Source organism: Mchenga conophoros, linkage group LG18 (genome assembly GCF_057382185.1).
Source record: "Mchenga conophoros isolate Kocher_MC1m ecotype Shallow Benthic linkage group LG18, M_conophoros_male_GT1.1, whole genome shotgun sequence".
In the NCBI taxonomy this organism is placed as follows: domain Eukaryota; kingdom Metazoa; phylum Chordata; class Actinopteri; order Cichliformes; family Cichlidae; genus Mchenga; species Mchenga conophoros.
Window position 1 is genome coordinate 29,352,272 of NC_140543.1, and position 19,172 is coordinate 29,371,443.

The 19,172-nt window shown below is 39.5% G+C and overlaps 1 protein-coding gene across 1 annotated transcript; it reads left to right on the top strand.

Moving 5' to 3' along the window:
* The first annotated feature begins 15,119 nt into the window (after window positions 1-15,119).
* LOC146554151 (uncharacterized) lies at window positions 15,120-18,569 on the top strand. The gene is made up of 5 exons (XM_085254090.1): window positions 15,120-15,366; window positions 16,089-16,164; window positions 16,268-16,423; window positions 16,876-16,965; window positions 17,406-18,569. Exons 3-5 carry the CDS (start codon window positions 16,319-16,321, stop codon window positions 17,619-17,621), a joined length of 411 nt encoding a protein of 136 aa, XP_085110216.1. The 5' UTR covers window positions 15,120-15,366; window positions 16,089-16,164; window positions 16,268-16,318; the 3' UTR covers window positions 17,622-18,569.
* Window positions 18,570-19,172: the final 603 nt, after the last annotated feature.

A 19,172-nucleotide genomic window follows, 5' to 3' on the forward strand; every position in this document is an offset into this window, starting at 1 on the left:
TCAGACTTCTGTTGATGGGTGTGCTTTCTGTTTGTGTGTGTGTGTGGTGTTTGTATATGTGTGTGTGTGTGTGTGTGTGCGTAAAAGTGTGTCTAAGGGAGAACGAGACAGAAGGAGAGAGCTATTGAGAGACGAGCTGTGCAGTGCATACAAATGTGTGCACACCTTGTGAGCATGTGTCTTGTTGTGAGTAGGTGGGTGTGCCTTGTCAAATTGGCCCCTTGAAATTTCCAAACCACAGACAATGTGTGTGCGTGTGTGTTTTTTTTTCTGGGGATACGTGTGCGTCTGACTGCAGGATGAAGGAACACCTTGTCTGGTTTGATCCACCCCGATGGGGGGATGTGAGGTCAGTAATAGAGGACAGACGGAGAGTTCTGCAGAGTAATCACACTATCAGACAGAGGGGGGGAGTTCTCTGTTTGTTGGTGAAAGGAAAGAGAGAGAAAAAAGCGCATTTTGAACTCAGGAGCTGTAGCAAATAGAGCAGACCTGACAGCTGCGACCAAATAATGCGGGCCCCTTAGCCAACCTTTGCAGCTCTTCTGAATTCTGCGTTTGTCCTGCTGAATGATGGATCGGGGAGATGTGCGCCATTGCCGTGTGACTGAATTGCTGGTTAAAAAGATTTATTACAATAATCAAATATGAAGGAGGGGATTATTTCTACATGATGGTTTAGAGAATGATCGTGTTAGCCGGGTCCTCGCTTGATTACAATGATAATACCCGCCTCAAGTCAGGAAAGGGAGAGAAGCAGAGGGAGAGAGAAGGGATGGAGCGAACCATATTAACGGTTAATATGCAAGTCTGTTGCATTACATAAAATTGCATTTATGATTGGGTTAGAGATTATTCCGCTGCCTGCTAAAGAAAAAGTCCTTGCCTTCCTTCCCATAATTATGAGACTCACAAGGCTGACTCGCTCCCTGCGGAAGCAGCACCCTGTATCTAAAGAGGATGTGAAATCAGTTGGAGGCAAAACAGAGCTTTGACTCGCTTTAACCCCCCTCCACAAAACTGATAAAACACATCAACATGTAACTAACACAGCACCCTTATCGATTTACAAGTCCTATATAAATATATATCAGTCTCCCTCCAGCATCAACACCGCAATGCAGTATGCTAGGTGAGATGCACTGTCATTGCACTGTCAATAATTACAGCATGCATAATTGATCGTGGCATAATAGCAGAGCTGGAGATAAAATGGACCCTGTTAAAGGCATACACCTGGGAACCACTAAGCACTGTATGTGCTGGAGTGGTGCAAACTCAAAGTGCTGCATGATTGCGTCACAAAACTCACAAGTTAGTGTGTGCTGGTGTGTGTAGTCAAGTACATTGAGATTCCTCATTCTGTTTGAACCTTACTGACACTCACAATCCCTCTGGCTATTCAGCACAGTGTGCACGCTTGTGTGTGTATGTGTGCACGCGCTTCTGCACTTGTGCATCTTTGCATTTCAAGTGTGCTTTAAAAGGCAGCATCCAGAGTGCAAGAGACTGCAGAGTCTTTTGACAAGGCAGTGCAACTTTTTGGACTCGACAACACATTACCCTGCAGTTAAATGTCTAACAAGTAGCTTTTAACTCCACCTGTACCTCCGTTTTTCTTTTTTTATGAGTGCGTGCGCGCGTTTCTTTTTCCCCTCCTGCTCTCGTTGCTCATCCGTTCTGCTCGGAACGCTCACAGAGTTCAGTGGCTCATTTGAAGTGGAAAATTAAATCTTCATTAACAATCTTAATTAGAGTTCGATCTCCCCATAGTGAGGCGACAGAGAATCTATAGTGCAACGCGGGAAAGACCTGGAGCTAGAGTTGGTTTCAGTAAAGCAGTGGCGGTGGGGAGGATTGAGGGGTGCTTTTGTGGGGGGTAATTAGTGAATGGGAACTTCAGGGTAAATTACGCGAGAGGTATTTACACTTTACAGGAGGGGTGGATGGATAATTAAAGCGACCTGCTGGTTGATGGTGGACAGTGCGATGATAGTCCCAGATGTGTGCTGTGGTAAAGGTGCAGTTCTTGATTCTGCAAAGCTGGTGAACTAGCGCTCAATAGCACTCGGAGGCTTGGAGGCAGAGGGGTATAGGGAGGGCACTGTTAGTCAGAAATCTTCAATTGAATTGTGTCTTGTCTTGTTTTTTGGTGACATGCTGTAACTTGAGGTGGCATAATCCCTTATCATGCTTCCATAAGCAGGAGAGCATTTCCCTAATACCAGACAGTAATCATTCAAAGACACTGCTAAGCACGCAGTCTCTCTTATCCACATTTACATACTACAGCACCCTATTCAGGGGCTGCGTGTCGCGGATTGGTTAGTAAATGAAACAATAATGTCGGAGCGCAATTAAAACAAGCATTATGTTCCTAAAATGAAAGCGGGGAAGTTGCCTTTCTTGTTAAGTGCTTCCTTTTAACTTTGTTGGTAATTGTTGTGTTTTTGGGGGAGGGGGATTGTGCTGTAGTTCTGTTGTAGTTAGCCACATCCTATCTGAAACCATCAAAATCACCCGTGCAGCCCCCCTTTCTGCGAGCAATGAGCTGAGGAAGAGAGATTTTGCCTGAGGGAAAGCAGACGAGCTGGACTTGCCCAGGATCTAATCCTGTGACAGGAAGTCCACAGCAAAGGAGCACAGCCACACATAGCCCGAGTGAGACTGTATATGTCCCTGTGGGGTAGATCATTTGTCTAGTTGTCCAGGCGCTTCTTTATTTGCAGAGGACATACAGATACACACGACCACAGAATATTTCTAAATGGTGAGGACAGCAGATAGTGTCTGGACCTTGGTTTTATTTATCTGCTCCGCACAGTTTCCTGGGAGCTGTGCTGGTTGACTGCTCCAAGCAGGGGTGATCATATCTGCAGTAATGTTGTCACGGTGGCTGAAGATTCAGGAGAGGAATCTGTGGATGGGTGTGTGTGTGTGTGTGTGTGTGTGTGTGTGTGTGTGTGTGTGTGTGTGTGTGTGTGTGTGTGTGTGCCTGTGTTATGGGAGGTGACAGACTCTGTTTACGCAGCTGATCATTAGCAAAAAGAAAAAATGGAGAACAAGATAACCAATTACAGACACACAAACACAGAGACGGAGAGAGAGAGAGAGTTAATTAAGTACGTTCATTAGTCCTTTGTGTCAGATTGGTTAATTGTTCAATGAAGTGAGCAGAATAATAAGTTGAGGGGGTGGATGTTATGCCTTTGGTGAAATGTTCACGGGGATTTATTCTCATCAGCTGTGCCTTTTATTGTCCTACATAGATCATGGAGCAAGTCTAAGAGCTGAAGGCTGCACAAACGGCAGATCCAGTGTTAGGCCACTGCCACTCGCTAAATACCAACAGACTCTCAAGTGGTGTGTGTGGCCATTAATAAATCCCTTGTCGTCTGAGAGAATTTTTGCGAGGCAGCACTGGACCTCGGCTAAATAAACACATCTGCCCATCTAAGTACACACAGTACACAAGTTGCACAGTCAATTGATATATATGTAGTGCGGGGTACAGTCCAGACATCACATCTTTAGCAAGCGACCGAGTGACTTAGAAAAAATTCAGCTTTCTTCCCCATATTACTGTCCATATTTCCTGTTTATTTTCTGCCTAAAAATCTACTCCTCCTTTTTATCTGGACTCGTTTATGCCCAGATGCTTTAATAATGTAGAGCAGGAAATAAAGCTGCCTGGAGTCAAGCCCTCCCTGCTGCTGGTAAAGTAACACACTGCCTATTACTTCACTTGTTTTACAGCTAATTCTCTATTTCTTCCAAGACCTGCACTTATTTTGGTTTTTGCTGACTTGTCAGTTTTACTTTTCTTCTCGTGGACTGCTGTAGTCAGTGTTTCTGCTCATAGGATTACCTGTTATCAATTACATTACGATATACAGTACGATGCAGTAATATAATATTTTAAATATTTACAAGGAATTGTGCAGGTTTTAAAAAAAAAAATAGAGTGATCAAGTAAAACCCGCTTCCTAAGTGAAAGATTTATTTTAATCACCTGCTTCACTAATCCTTAAGATTCAGTTTCCTTTCAATTAACCATCAAGCTGCTTTACACTTGCTAAAATCGTTTTCCTTTACTCTGATTTATGCTGCTACATATTGTGCATCAGCTCTTCCAGTTCGTGACTGAAGCCATACGACTGAGCTACTTACTCCCCGGCTTGCGTGATGTTTATGCTCGCTGAAGTCGCTAGAAGTCTTTCAGAATTGAACTTTACTGTAACTGATCACACAGCAATTGTCTGCGGGATTGAAAAGGTCCAAGGGGGCCAAACAAACCCTGCTCACACATAAGAAATCAGAATATGAATGATCAAAACATGACACTGTGAATCATCAGCAAAACAACAAGCATAAGGTCAGACAGGCTACATTCATGAAACATCTCTAATCTACCATGTTGTATAAATGTAGAGGATGACGCTGGAACAACCACAGAGTCTGACTGAGACCAAAAACATCTCAAACCAGTCTGACACAAACATGCTCAGCCAGCTCTGTGAGGTACAGCATGCGTGCTTTGGTTTGTGTCTGCTGCCACCTGCTGGAATAACGAGCATTGCTTTTATTCATTCCGGTCTTTTCTGATGCATATTCCACAATCCACAGAGGGAACACCCTTCACAGATCATCTGCTCATTACAGGGCCAACTCACTTCTGCAGACTATCATTCATATTCACACTTGCAGTCGATTAAAATTCTGCACTCTTCCTGACCAGCTTGTCCTTGGAATTTGAGAAAAAAAAAAAAGAGAGAGAAAAATCTCACACAAACCTCGAAGTGTAAAAGCTTACAGGAGGAATGAGACCTTCGTGTTGGGAGATTAACGCAGCAGGAGTTTTAGGCTCCAGAATGTCTTTGCCTTACCGATATACTAAATTAAAATTTGAGTGAATATCTATTTAAATGACTTATTGCATTAATCAAATCAAATGCGAGGGCAGGGATTATAGCTGCGAGATCATTTTGAGGAAGGCTGTTTTGCGGGGATTTACTTCATAATTGCAATTAGAAGAATTTGTGGGTTTGCTTTCTGTTTTTAGACCACTATTTGCTGTTTGCATCTTTAAGCTTACGGCGCAGCAGTCTCTGAACTCAAGGTAACTAAAGGTAAAAGTTCATAAAATCAAGCCACTCAAGAAATGCCAGTTTTGTGGGGAAACGAATCCTGCTCTTGCTGCTGACTGAAAGAACACTGTGCACGTTTCACCGTCTTTCTTTAAAATCTAATGTAATAGGAACACGTTCTTCCTAAAAAACACATCAGCGAACAAGGTTATGTTTATTCCAAATCCAACACATACAAGGGAATTCTGTGAGAACGCTACTTTGAGTACATGGTTTTCTTACAAAGCAGCTTTGTGTGCTTTGTGGAATTTAAGAAAGAAAAAAGCTTTTTCTGGATCTGATCATGAAAACCAAAATACTCGAACATAATAACAGGCTCAGTGTAAAATGTAGCCATTTTAGCATTTCTTCCTTTGATTCTGTCAGTTTGTTTAATTGTTCTTTGCTTTGTTCAAAATCCCACAGGAATAATCAAAAAATAGTCCCATTTTTAAACATTTTAAGTCCTTCTAGAAACAATTCTTGACTCTCAGGAGCCGCCTTTGGGTATTTATTTAGGCAGATATGCTGAAACCGCTATTCAAATGAATATTCATTTCAATTCAATTCAATTTCATTTATACAGCGCCAAATCACAAGAGCAGTCGCCTCAAGGCGCTTTATATTGTAAGGCAGACCCTACAATAATACATGCAGAAAAAAAAAATCATATGAACCCCTATGAGCAAGTGCTTTGATGACAGTAGGAAGGAAAAACTCCCTTTTAACAGGAAGAAACCTCCGGCAGAACCAGGCTCAGGGAGGGGCGTGGCCATCTGCTGCGACCGGTTGGGGTGAGAGAAGGAAGACAGGATAAAAGACATGCTGTGGAAGAGAGACAGAGGTTAATAACAAATATGATTCAGTCCAGACAGGTCTACTAACACATAATGAGTGAGAAAGGTGACTAAGAGAATAAGAAAAGAGTCACAACATGACAGACAGAGAGATAGACAGTCATGTATGGCTGTGTGGTAGGTAAGGCAGGACCCAAACACAAAGGGATGAACTGAAAGAGGCAGCTTTATCGCTGTAACAAAATACTCAGAACTAAAAGATAAAGACAAAAAACCCATGCCTGGTGGACGCCAGGGAACTAGGAACTGGGAAACACAACAAATAAGGACACATCATCCTCAACATGGAACACAGGGAAACTGAGGACTTAAATACTAACACCAGATGACCAGAGAATGGGCAACAGGTGGGAACACAGCAGGAAGTAATACAGACCAACAGGACAGGAAAAGCAATACTGAACAAACTGTACAGAGGACAAGAGACTGTCAAAACAAAACAGGAAGTGTGATAAACACAGAGATGAAGACTAAGACTAACATGAAAACAAGACTGATTAAACACAGGAGAAGACTAGACACTGGGGGAGGAAAAACTCAAAAATCACAAAGAACCAAAACCGAAAAATACTAAATATAAGACATAAAAATAACCACAAGTCTAAGAATCACAGAATATTCAAAAATAAACAGTATAATGTCCAGAAACTTAGAAACACTGTATCACAGACCCAGTATCATGATCGATTCATTGATAGATTGATAGATGGATGTGCATTCACACATTTAGTTCTAAACAGAACAGTCATTTGACTGAGTCGAATATGTTATTGAAATAAATGTGTATTGTGTAAGTAAAATAAAGAACAAGAAGAAGCAGCTCACCTTCTGGGTAGCATTTACTTTTAAGGGGATGGTATTGTATTTTCTAGATATTCATTTTCTTTTCTTTGATCTTTTTAAGCTTGTAGTGCAGTAAAAATCAGATAAGAGTAGCATGCCAGATGTTTACTTTGATTACACAAACAGTATATAGGACTAGGTAATAGGTATTGATCTGCAAATAACTGCATATGAATGACTGGAGTTTATTAAATAATATTATTTAACTTACTTACTACTAGACAGCTCGTTCTCTTTATGTTGACAGTGCATCAAAGGTAGAACCCAATTTGGGGTCAACTTGAAAGAAAAAATGATATTATGAGTCTTTTTATGGTATGATCAAACAATACACACCACAAGTGTAAGAATCATAGCTTCTAAATTATAAAGCTTGATCAATAAATCATTAGACTGGCCTTGAAGACCTTGATTACTGTCACTCTACACTGCTCCACAGCTTTATCAGAATTCAGTGGAAACTTTCGGAGCTGTTTTGTTAACAGACAGAATGACACACGGGCAGGCAAACGCTACATAACCTGCTCGACTGAGGTAATAAAATGTGTAATGTGTAAGAAATATAAACTAAAGAAACAAACCAAAAAAAAAAAAAACCCTTGGCATTTCAATAAATAAAGAAATTAATAAAAAGATCATCACTGCAGCAAGTTAAATCTGATCGAAGAGAAACACTTGTTCGCAGACTTTGTCCCAGTTTAAGGTTTAAAAAGCTTTTCCTTCCACAAGTTACATAACGCTGTGGCTTTATTATTGGCTCAGCCTGAAGTCCTAACACCATTAGAGCTTCCGGCTCATCCCACCAGACTACTTAACAAATGGCATGCTAATGCTCTCATAAATGGGCATTTTCATCTAAAAACCCAGTGGGTAGAAACAACCTCTCCATTTCACACAAACTGTATCATTGCTCTTCCAAATATGTTTACATGTGAGCCCTAAACTTGACTTGGGCGTATATTTTACCCCATTTCATCTTAGTAGTTAGAGTCAGAGTTAGTGCTGCTTGAAAAGACATGGAGACTATATGACAGTGTGAAACTTTATTGCCATTTCATTCCAGCCTTTATAACAGAAGTGCTTCTTGACGTTGGTTTTCATTTCGACGACAGTCCTTTAAATCTTTCAATAACGCTTTCTTTTGTTTTTACAGCATCCTGATTAAATGTGGCTTAAGCAAGAAGGCAGTGACAGACTGCTATAATCTTCAGCTACACACAAGTTTTCCAAAAGTGAATCAGATTTTCTCAATATTATTAAAATACTTACTGGGGTATTACCCGCTTTATCCTCTAGTCTTTCCATATTACAACAACAACCAAACTGTTCCGGTGTATTAGATGTCCTCTATCTTCATAGAGTTGGGCTTTGTGCACTTTCATCGTATAGACTGTATACAGTGCTTTCCACCATCACTCACTGATTTCTGTGCACACCAGGGGTTATTATGTCTCCCTGACATCTTGCCTGGAATGCCTCCAGGTCAGTGAGCATCCTCTTTCATCCGCTGTCCATCAGTCTGCTCTACTCCCAGCCTGTGTCCGCCTGCTTTCTTTAGCAATCAGACAAAAGACGTGGTGCCAAATAACATAAACCGCGGCATGCCGAAAGACTGCTCTCCCTGCAAGAGAAAAGCTTCCTCCCATTTTTCAGGGTGCGTGTGCTGAAGATCAAAAAGTGAAAATTGAAACAAATCAAATAAATTGCTGACTTCGTCTTGGAACAAAAATATCACTTTGACTCTAAAGGCGTGTCTCTAAGAAGGTGCTTAATGCATCGATAATGAAAAAATGAAGTGTTTCCACTGCATGCACAATAGATTTTGGGGTTGGCAGCTTTTCTCATAGCTGTTTGTATTCCATTCGCTTTTCTCCAACTCCAGGGCACAATAATTGCATTTTCCCATTCTCTATTATTAGGCCCAATTCCCCATCGAGTAGCAGCTACAAGAGGTCAAGATAAACTCCTATGAGAGACTTCATCACAAAACGCCTGAGCTTACGAATGAGAAACAATACCGCATTTGGTCTCAAGATAACAATTTAATAAATTTTACAGACTTACAGACTCAGTGGGTTTTATAACCCAGCTGTCTTGAGTCCTTTCCTTTTGATCGCTTTCTTCAGTCCCCTGCTGATGCAGAGGTGGAAAATATAGACCACAGCTGCTTTTTTGATAGCTGCCTTGAAGGATGGGAAGACATGGCTGTCAATGAAATTAAGGGCATGGAAGGAGGAAATCCTTAATGGGCTCGCGGAGACTTTAAAAGAAGAGATGGCACCGATGAATCAAAACGGAGCTATTGGTCCATAATTAGGGCGACAATAAATCATTTGAAAGTGGATACTTAAAAGTGTTTCCTCTGAAAGTGGTGAAAGGGGAACACTCAGGATCCTTGGGTGAATTCCAAATGGGCCACTAGAAATGAAATGTTTTAAATCCCTAATTATCACATGTTTATTTATTAGGTTTTTTTTTTCATTTCTAATCATTATTTCAAAATTGAGCATGAGCACCATTTCAATAGCCTAACATGTGTTGCAAGGACTAATCTGTGTACTCCAGTGCAGAAAAGGGAAAGAACACACAAAGACACCATACACTAATATCCTAATTACCAAGGAGCTAAACAGGACAACCTAGGTAATATAGAATAAACTCAAGACTAACAAAATGAACTTAAAAATAAACCATAATACAAAATGACATCAAAATACAAGAAAACTCAAAATGCTGGGTCAAATGACCCAGGACCATGACAGATCCCTACTTCTGACAGAGGTTCAACTGCCAAGAGACTCAACCCGCTGGGCCTCAATTTCCCATCCTCCAGACTAGGGATGGGTATTGATAAGATTTTCACGATTCCGATTCCATTTTCGATTCTGTTTAACGATTCGATTCTTTATCGATTCTCTTATCGATTCTTTTAAAAAAAGGAGAACACTAAGGTCGATTAGCTTAGAACTTTGTTTTATATCTTCTCTTTGAACAAGATAGAAATTTAGGAGTAACATGGCCTTACAAACCCAGCAGAGAGATTTTAAGAGATCCACAGCCTACGGCTCTTCGATGGGGTGTCACAGGGTCCCCAGGAAAAAAAATTGTAAATGTAAAATAATAAAATAAATATTCTTCTGTAGCAATAACAAAGTTTAACATAAATTATTCTGTAGCAATTACACAAGAATATCCAGTAATGTCCCTGCCTACAATTAAACACATTCACTTACCGAAAATCATCTGCTGTGGCAAATGGGTGCAAGCCTTTGACCACAAACTTAGTCACTGCTCGGTGACATTCGTCTATCCTGGCCTGAAAGGAGACGCTACCGGTAGACTGCAGCGACAACTGCCAGCATCTGAGCCAGACTCTGTCTCTCTCATCATGGTCACCTAAATGCACAGTAATAGCAGGTTTTGTAATAAGGCAGCTAACATAATATGCACTGTTAGTTGATTATTTACCTGCCGCATTAACGGGAGAGGACGTGCAAACGTTATCGCTGCTGCTGGGTTGAGATTCACGAGTCCGGAGCGGAATTAAAAACACGACATTCATTTAAGGTTATCACGTGTTTTGTGAGCAAATGCTTTTGCATATTCGTAGTGTTTCCTCCCTTAAATGAAATATCTACTTTTCAAGTATTGCAAGTTGTCCTGTTGTCATCCGTTCTCGTAAAGTATAACCAAACTTTTGAGCGTTTGAGCCGCTTAGGCCAGGTAAATGACGCTCCGCAACGTGGTGACGTCATTCGGGGCGACTGGAATCGATAAGGGAATCGTTTGTAAAAATGGCAAACAATTCCAAGGAATTGAAACAGTGGGAACCGGTTCTCAACAAGAACCGGTTTTCGATACCCATCCCTACTCCAGACCCACGATGATGTTTTGGACAAATGTGTCAAACGTGTCGGCCGGCTTTGGGTAACTAAGATGCAGCGCATAAATCAATGCAAAAAGCAATGCAAATGCTTCAGACAGTGTGGGGAGATTAATGACGATGTTACCCTCAACTACAACTGCTGTCCTCTCTGGGCAGAAGAATGTGGCATCTGCTGAATTTCCATTTACTGAGAGGAGCTCGAGTGGCATGTCAGCAATGTCAGGATCGTCAAACTGAGAGAAACTGAGGCTGAGAAATAAATCTGGACGCAGTTAAAAGTTGGCTATCAAACATAATCACAATCATGTGATCTCATCTCTTTGATGGATCAATACTTACAAAAAGAAAAAAAACACATGCATGTCGCAGGTGTACAAAATCTTTCACTTATGTGAGGTTTAGTTGATCCTAAATGAGGGATCAACTAAATCATAAAGATATCAAGTCTTACATTTTTAGGGCAAAAATCTAAACATATTAAAGGATCTGCAGTCACATGATGTTTAGGTTTGTGTTATTCTCCCATGCTGTGCTTTTAAAGCAGCATACAGCATGTAATGACAAGACTGGCAGATAGGACGGAGACCAGAGGACAGCAGCATGTCCCACATGGATTTCAACTTGCTCCTTCAGTGAAAGAAAATAATAAATAATGACTTACTCTGGATACATATTAACACAAGCGTTGTGCTACTTTTTAGGCATCAAGAAATAAGGGAAAAAACCCGGAGGTCGTAAATCCTGAAGAACTGACCCAGGACATCACTTGACCAAGTAATCACAGTCACATAAAAATGAATGAAAGGCTATACGTCTGCTCCAGCATTTTCACCTGTGACTCATTTTGAGGGCAGACCAGCGTTTCAGGATCCCACAAATGCCATTTGGGATCGTTCAGGTATAGTTATACCTGAAACAAGCCAAATAGTCTTAAATCTGACAATAGTTTCTTGTTTTGAGAAAAAATGGGGTGAGCAAAAGTTGCTTGAATAGAATAGTTAAAACTAGCAAATGAATCTATGCCTTAGACAAAACTGTCTAAAATTTATGCTTAATTGAAGAAAATTTGACTTATTACAAGGAAAGAGACTGAATTGTTTCTTTCTTGATTGAGTTAAATATAAGAATTAAATCTCAACTCTGAGAACAATAATTAGAAAAAATTGCTGAGAATAAGACACCATCTGTTCAAAAAGCTACAAAAAACATGGGACTTTATCTTAAAGCAAGACACCAGAAGCACTCCTATTTTTTGCACTTTTATTGACACAGCAACGGGTCAGTAACTCAACTTTAACAGTACTGAGGTCTAATTCCAGGAGACTCATGTCTAACATTACCTACATTTGAGCAGGGTACTGTGTAACATGGCCACTGTAAGAAGTGCATATTCCAGATACTCTTAACAGGAATAATAACAGTATAAAGTACTCATGACTGAATGTATCAAACATACATTTTGCTGCAGCTTGAATAAATCAGTATTCCAAATCCTAGATTTCATAACTTTTTAGAAGAACTGCTTTAAAGATCACACAAACAAACGTGTCTTACATGAAGATGCAGTGATTGAGCATAACAGAGTGGAAAAGGTTACAGCACCTGGTATTGCATAAACAGATTCTTTTGATTTTGTGCAAAAATTATGATTACTTCATATTTTAATATTTTTAATGATAACATTTTTAGGGTTTTAATGTCCCTTACTGCAGAATAAAGATTTCTTATGAAAGTTTGGTTTTGTTTTGTTTTTATCTTTAGCTCCGTTCTAAGAAAATGACCAGCTTTTCTTAGAATGTCCTCAGTGTAGGACACAGGATGTCATGCTGAAATGTAAAGCACTTACAATACAACCCACTGCAAGCAAATTATTCCAGCCTAATTGATGACATTTATGGCATTTGTTTTCTGTGCTGACTGATATGCTGCTCAGTGCTTTGCTCCCTGCTTTTATCAGATGGCACTCTGAACATGAACACAAGCTACATGTGATGTCTCTGATGTGTATCTGTTTCTACCTGTGCTGATGCTAGCATGACTAAAGCTAGCCAAGCAGCAGTAAATATGTGAAGCAAGGCAGAAGGATTTACTCATCAAATGAACAGAATTATAAGAATATAAGACCACAAGCACTGCATATGTAACAAAAACATTTTTGACATCAAATGGCATGTTATTTGAAATCTATATGAAACAATGACACATCAATTTTTTTTTTAATTTTTCCAATTTTTCTTTTTACCAATTATCCAAATTAGTCTGTGATTGGCCTTAGTGTCCCAGAAATCATATTTATATACAACTAAATATGACTCAGCAAACATGTTTTAAATGGATGATTCCTCATCCATTTATATATTTGCTGAGTCTTAAATTTGATGTCAGTGAGCTTATCAGTGGTTGGTGTTTAAAAAGCCCCCAAATCCCCCATGAGCAAGCACTTGGCGACAGTGATGAGGAAAAACTCCCTCTTAATGGGGGAGAAACCTCTGACAGAACCGGGCTCAGGAAGGGGTGGCCTTCTGTCTTGACCGAGTGGGGTTCAAATGTTCACTGACAATTTAGTTGTATATAAATATGATTTTTTAGGATGTGATGTTGAGACCAATTATGTGAAATTGGGGACGCAGACAGTTCCGCTTCTTCTTCTTCTTCTTCTTCTTCAGCGGAACCTCTGGCAGGCTCTTAACTTCAGTCTCGAGGTCAGCCACCTTCACAGTGAGCATTTTCTGTTTTTCAGGTAGACTTTGCAAAGATTCCTGCACAGACAATGCAGGCGAGTCCTCTTTTTCTATCTTCTGTTGTTCTGTGGTGTCTTTTTCTTTCTGAGGCTCCTGCAGAGACATTGCAGTGGATGGCAGTGAGTCCTCTTTTTCCATCTTCTCCTGTTCTCCAGTCTGGTTTTCTTTCAGAGGCTCACAATTATGCATTTCATTTGCATTGGTGGAATTTTGTTCTTCTGGCTCCTCAACCTTCAAATCATGAAGGGCCTTGTTGGAGCAGAGCTGGGATTTCAGGTCACTGATTTCCAGGTTGAGTGTCTCCTGCTCCTGCCTATGTTTAATGGCCTGCTCTTCCAGCTGATTTTGAGCTGCTAGGAGCTGTTTCTGGAGCATCTCAATCTGCTCTTGCTGAATCCTACATTGGACCTCAAATTCAGCCTCCTTAGAGGACATCAGTCCTACAGAGTCAGTGTGTGAAGCCTCTGTGGTTGGAGTGGCAGACTCCACACACTGCTCTGTGGTAGGGTGGCTGATTTGGTCCTGCAGGGTAACCATCACTTCATCCAGTATGACAATAGCTTCATTGGCATTTGTGAGAGCCTCTGTCTCACTGATGTCATTGGGCTTATTACCAGAAGCCTCCTCTAGCTGCTCTATGAGGTCTTTAATTGTTTCCTCATGATTTCTCTTGTTCTCGTGCATTTGTTCATGAAGTTTGTTCACCTGAAACTGGTGATAAGAGGCCCTCTTGTTTGCACCTACCATTTTCCCGTAAAGGTAGTTCTGATGGTATTGGGAGGCTTCCAGTTGCTGTCTGAGAGCAGCAATCTCGTGCCAGGGATTAAACTGGACACTGCCCTGATGGGGTCTAAATGTGGGATTGGGTTGATATTGCCAAGTCCCTCCATTAGGCCCAGGGTTTGGTCTGCTGGGGTTCTTCACATTTCCCTCTCTCTCCATGTCCACCTTTACATTTGAAATGGGGAGGGATTCAGCTTTTTCCCTTTCAGAAGCAGCTTCAGTGTTTTCTTGCATTTCTTGATTTTTCGGGCTGTTTTGAGCTTCAAGAAGAGCCCGAGCATATGCCCGAGTAATTGGTCTTCTTGGTTCTTCAGCCACTCTTTTCTGTTTTTGCTTTTTTTGTTTCTTTGGTTTCACAACCATTTCCTTTTGTGGTTGTGCCACAGGAGACTTTTCAGGATTTGGTTGTGCGGCTTTTTCAAGCTCAGGTGTGATGACCATTTCTAATTTTGCTTCTGCCATTATAGATGCGTCAGCGTTTGCGTCTGCGTTTCTCTGCGTCTGCCTTGTCTTTGTTATAACAACCAGGTTTTTTTGTGTTTCTGCCATCCGAGATCCACTAAAGTTGTTTGAATGTCTCCCCTATTTAAGGGTTTTTCCAGTAGAATGTGCACTACGACATCACAGGCTGTTCTTTTGAAGTGCCATGATTGGAACAATTCAAAATAAAATACCCACAAACCTACGGTAAAAGAAAAGGCTTTTATTTTGTAGCACATTCTGAATTAACACTATAAAAGCTACACTCTAAAAAATGATTCATGGGGTTAGTAAGTAAAGCTTAAAATTAATAGCTTTTTCTGCATAAAAAATTTAGTTTGTTGCATGTACACATTGTAATCAGTTGATAACTTAATTTAATGAGTTGGTCGAAATGAAAATAAAGAAAACAGTCTTAGCTCAGTAATATATCGATTTTGAACAGACATTTCTGTGTTAACTTAACATGAAAGTGTATTCAGTTAATACAACTTAAAAATCTCGTAAGCGTCCTTTAAAAGCTGAGTACAAGGCTGACTTGCCCGGACATGTTGTGCTCTCAGACCACTGATCGAAAGAAACGGAGGCAAAGAGAGAAAGCAGAGAAGCGGCATTTTGTACGGAACATTATCAAACGTTAAAGCTTTGTGGTGAGTACAATTTTTTGCCTTGTTTTATTCACAGCAGCTAATAACTCTAACTTTAACTCTATCAACACGCACTGCAAGAAATCCTTTTTACACAACACTAAACTCTTCCTCGGCGAGTGGTGGTGATAAGCTAGTAACGTTACACTTCTGGCTAACTTGTGAAGTAATTCGACCGTAACATTAGTCTTTGTTAAGTTTTGTTTTACGGTGGCAGCCAAATGGTGTTAATTGACACTGAGCTTCTGTAGCAGTAGTTTTAACTCTGCAAAGACAGGGTAATACATGTTTTTCTTCTTTCTACTTTGAAATCGTTGCAGCGTTGATGAAGGTTTGACCAGCAAAAGGCTGGGCCATTTTACATTCATGACTAAACAAATGTAGGTTACTGAGTATACATTCGGTTTAACATCGATGCATTTTGATGTTTAAGTCCTAGAGTTATTTTTATGTGAGATTGAAGTTTGTTAATTGAGCCCTAGCTGAAGAACAGCCTGTGTCAAAGTTCAGTCAAAAAACGCGGGCGTTGTAGAAACGCCACAGGAAAGATCTTAAGTAACATTCATAAACTAGTTGTTTTAATGACATTACATTGAGTGTGCATTAGCACATAAAATATAATTTTGCTCTTTTGGGTGTTAACTGCAGATACATAAGCGCAGTTGTATCACTTAAGAAAAAATATCTTTGATTTGGAAACATAACATAACATTCTCCATTCGCAGGCAGGAAGTTGTCAATCAAGCACCAAAAATCAATGACCTGAAAGAAAGATGGCCTGCTCTTTTTGATGCAGTTCAGGTAAATATTTTTCCATAAGATAATTTGCAGTATGTATTCTTTTAAAGTAAATTGTATACATTAACATGTTGTGCCTATTTGTGCCTTTTTTTTTTTTATACAGATAAACCAAGAATTCAGAAGGATCACCACTGTTAACCTGGAGACAACATTCATGGCAAAGCTGGACCAGTACTCTCAGAAAATAATGTCCTTGCTTTCCTCAAGAGGAGGGGCTGCAAAAATGCGCATTCGGCGCATCCAGAACATGCTGCTAGAGGTATGAATGAATGAAATGTAGTTTATTTCAAATAGGATAATCCACTTTTTTTTTTCCAATAGGTGATATTGAGTCTTAAAAGGTAGCTGTTTACAACTCAACTATGTCAAATTATTGTTTAGAGCTTGAGGCACAAATATCAATTAAAACTATAAATACTTAATAATAAAACAAATTATAGGTGATGTGGATCATGATTGGCAGAGTAATTTGCAAGATTTTGCAGTTTTTCTATTTGTTACCTGGATTTTTCAAGTTCATGAATTGATCATTTCAGAGAAATGGCTCTTTGAAATGATCAATTCATTATTTTGATTATCACTGGAAATCTATAATTGGTACAGTTCAGGCCATATAAAGTCAATCCTTTTTTTTTTTTTTTTTTTTGGATGTAATTATCAAAAACCCATCCTCCTCGAAGAGCAGTTCGACATTCTTTTTCTTATTCACAGGACGATTCTGTGGAGAGAAGGCGAGAGGTCGCTATCCGTGGCTTAGTGGTGTATCTCAGGGAAAAGGAGGAGGATCTCTTCAAAGAGCAGGTAAATCAGACATGACTATACTTTGTATTAGAGCTACGATCTAATCTATTATTAATTGATTTCTAAATTAATCGGCAACTATTTTGATAATTGATTGATCGGTTTAAGTAATTATTTTAGAAAAAGAAGTCCAAATTCTCTGGTTTCAGCTTCATAAATGTGAATCGTTTCTGGTTTCTTTACTCCTCTATGACAGCAAACTGAATATGTTTGACATTTGAGGTCATCATATTGGGCTCTGAGAAACATTGACATTTTTCACCATTTTCTGACATTTTCTGGACCAAACAACTAATCAGATAATCGTCAAAGGAGCTTGCAAAGAGAACCTTCACAGACATAATCAGATAACTAAAATTGTTAGTTGCAGCCCTATTTTGTGTTACTCTCATGTATAAGTATGATTACTTAAAACATTTATATTGATTCTGATCTACCAGGATGGTGGCGGCGATATTACCAATGAAGTGATGAAGATTGTAACCAGAGGTGCCACAACGTCTGATCCAGCCAGCGCAAGGATCATACTTGAAGGAACAGAAGTCCTAGCAGACCTGGATGTACCCAGAGCCTGTGCCTTGCTAATGGGGCTGATATATGCACTCAACCTCAGCTACCCAAAAGAACTGAAAAACACTTTTGAAAAACACTTTTGAAGTGTTTCAAAAGATATTCCTCGAGCTGGATGATCTGAAAGCCAGTCCTAAGGTAATGTCACTAAAAAGTAAACTGTTGTACTAAAAAATGTGAAGAGTGAGGCTATCCTCAAATTAAACGGGAAATGTTCCACTGTTGTTTGCAATGTGTTGTGTTACATACTGTACAGTAGGCAGTAGGTGTAAAGTTGAGCGTTGAGCATTAAGTACACCTAGTTAAAAATAATGCACTTTAAAAGGATAGCTCGGGTCTTTTGAAGTGAGGCTGTATATGAGGTACATATGTATTGTGAGTGTATTACACACAGTAGATGGCAGTCAGTAAGCTCCACTTACGGAGAAGCAGACGGGGCCACCGGCACGCAAGATGAGCCTCCATCCTAATAAAACTGATGTCAGTTTAAATGTACATTATATCAAGAATATGTTTACTGCTTTATTTTGCTATCAGACAGCCTTTTCTGTGAGGAAAGAGAAGTTCTACTTCTTGTTGTTTCAATCGCTCTGGCCCACCAGCGTCCATGGACAAAAACAGCAATTTTACCTGACAGCACACAGGAGTTGCTGGTCTCCTGCTGCCTTGATCAGTAAGTGTAATTGTGTTATTTGGTGACTTTGGTGTTAGTTCGGGTTAGTTCAGATTTACCAAAGTCACACAAACAAACTGAGCCTATCGTGCGTGTTGGTGGCAGGAATGTGCTGACTGCTGTCTACTGTGTGTAATACACTCACAATGTACTTCATACTTAAAAAAACCTAAACTATCACTTTAACACAAACAAACTTGAATCAGAGCATGACTGTCAAAATGTTCAGTCTTTTTGAGACAGATTTACAGGGGTGTTTTATGTCATTTATTTTATGGAGGCAACAATTTTGTCTGCTATTGAAATGTCAATGAGTCTGGAATGGTGGACTGGTGTTCTAATAAACAGTTTGATCATAAAACTGGAATTTCAATGTGTAATTTATTGTATAATTGTAAGTTATAAGTTATTGTAAGTTATTAGTACTCAAAAAAATTAAGGTAACAATTTGCATGGATATTTCTGAGTAGAATAAAAGTAAAAAAATAAGTTTTAATAACTAAATGGAGTAATTTTTTAAACAATTAAAATTAAGTTGGTTCAACTTAATTAAGCTTGTAGAGGACAAAGCAAATCATGTTGTTTGTACGTAAGGAATAGAGTTTGCCTAACTAGAGAACTCTTGTGGCATTTACGCTATAATGGCTAAGCTGAAGTAACTTAAAAAGATCCATGCAAATTGTTACCTTAATTTTTTTACGTTAAGCCAGCAGATCTTTTTTTAGAGTGTACTCTACAGGAATTGCAGTAAAAAATAAAACAAAAGCAAAATATGTTTTTTAAATGGTTGTTAAAAAAAAACCTAACCAAAGTAAAAGACAACTGTTTAGTGGAAACGTATTCGACATTCAACAGATTCTCACACATAATAACTTCTTTCATAATTTAAACAAGGACAAGTAGAAAACTTTCATATTTAGTGAAAGATATTTATTGACACTATCCAATGAGAGTTACTGAATGT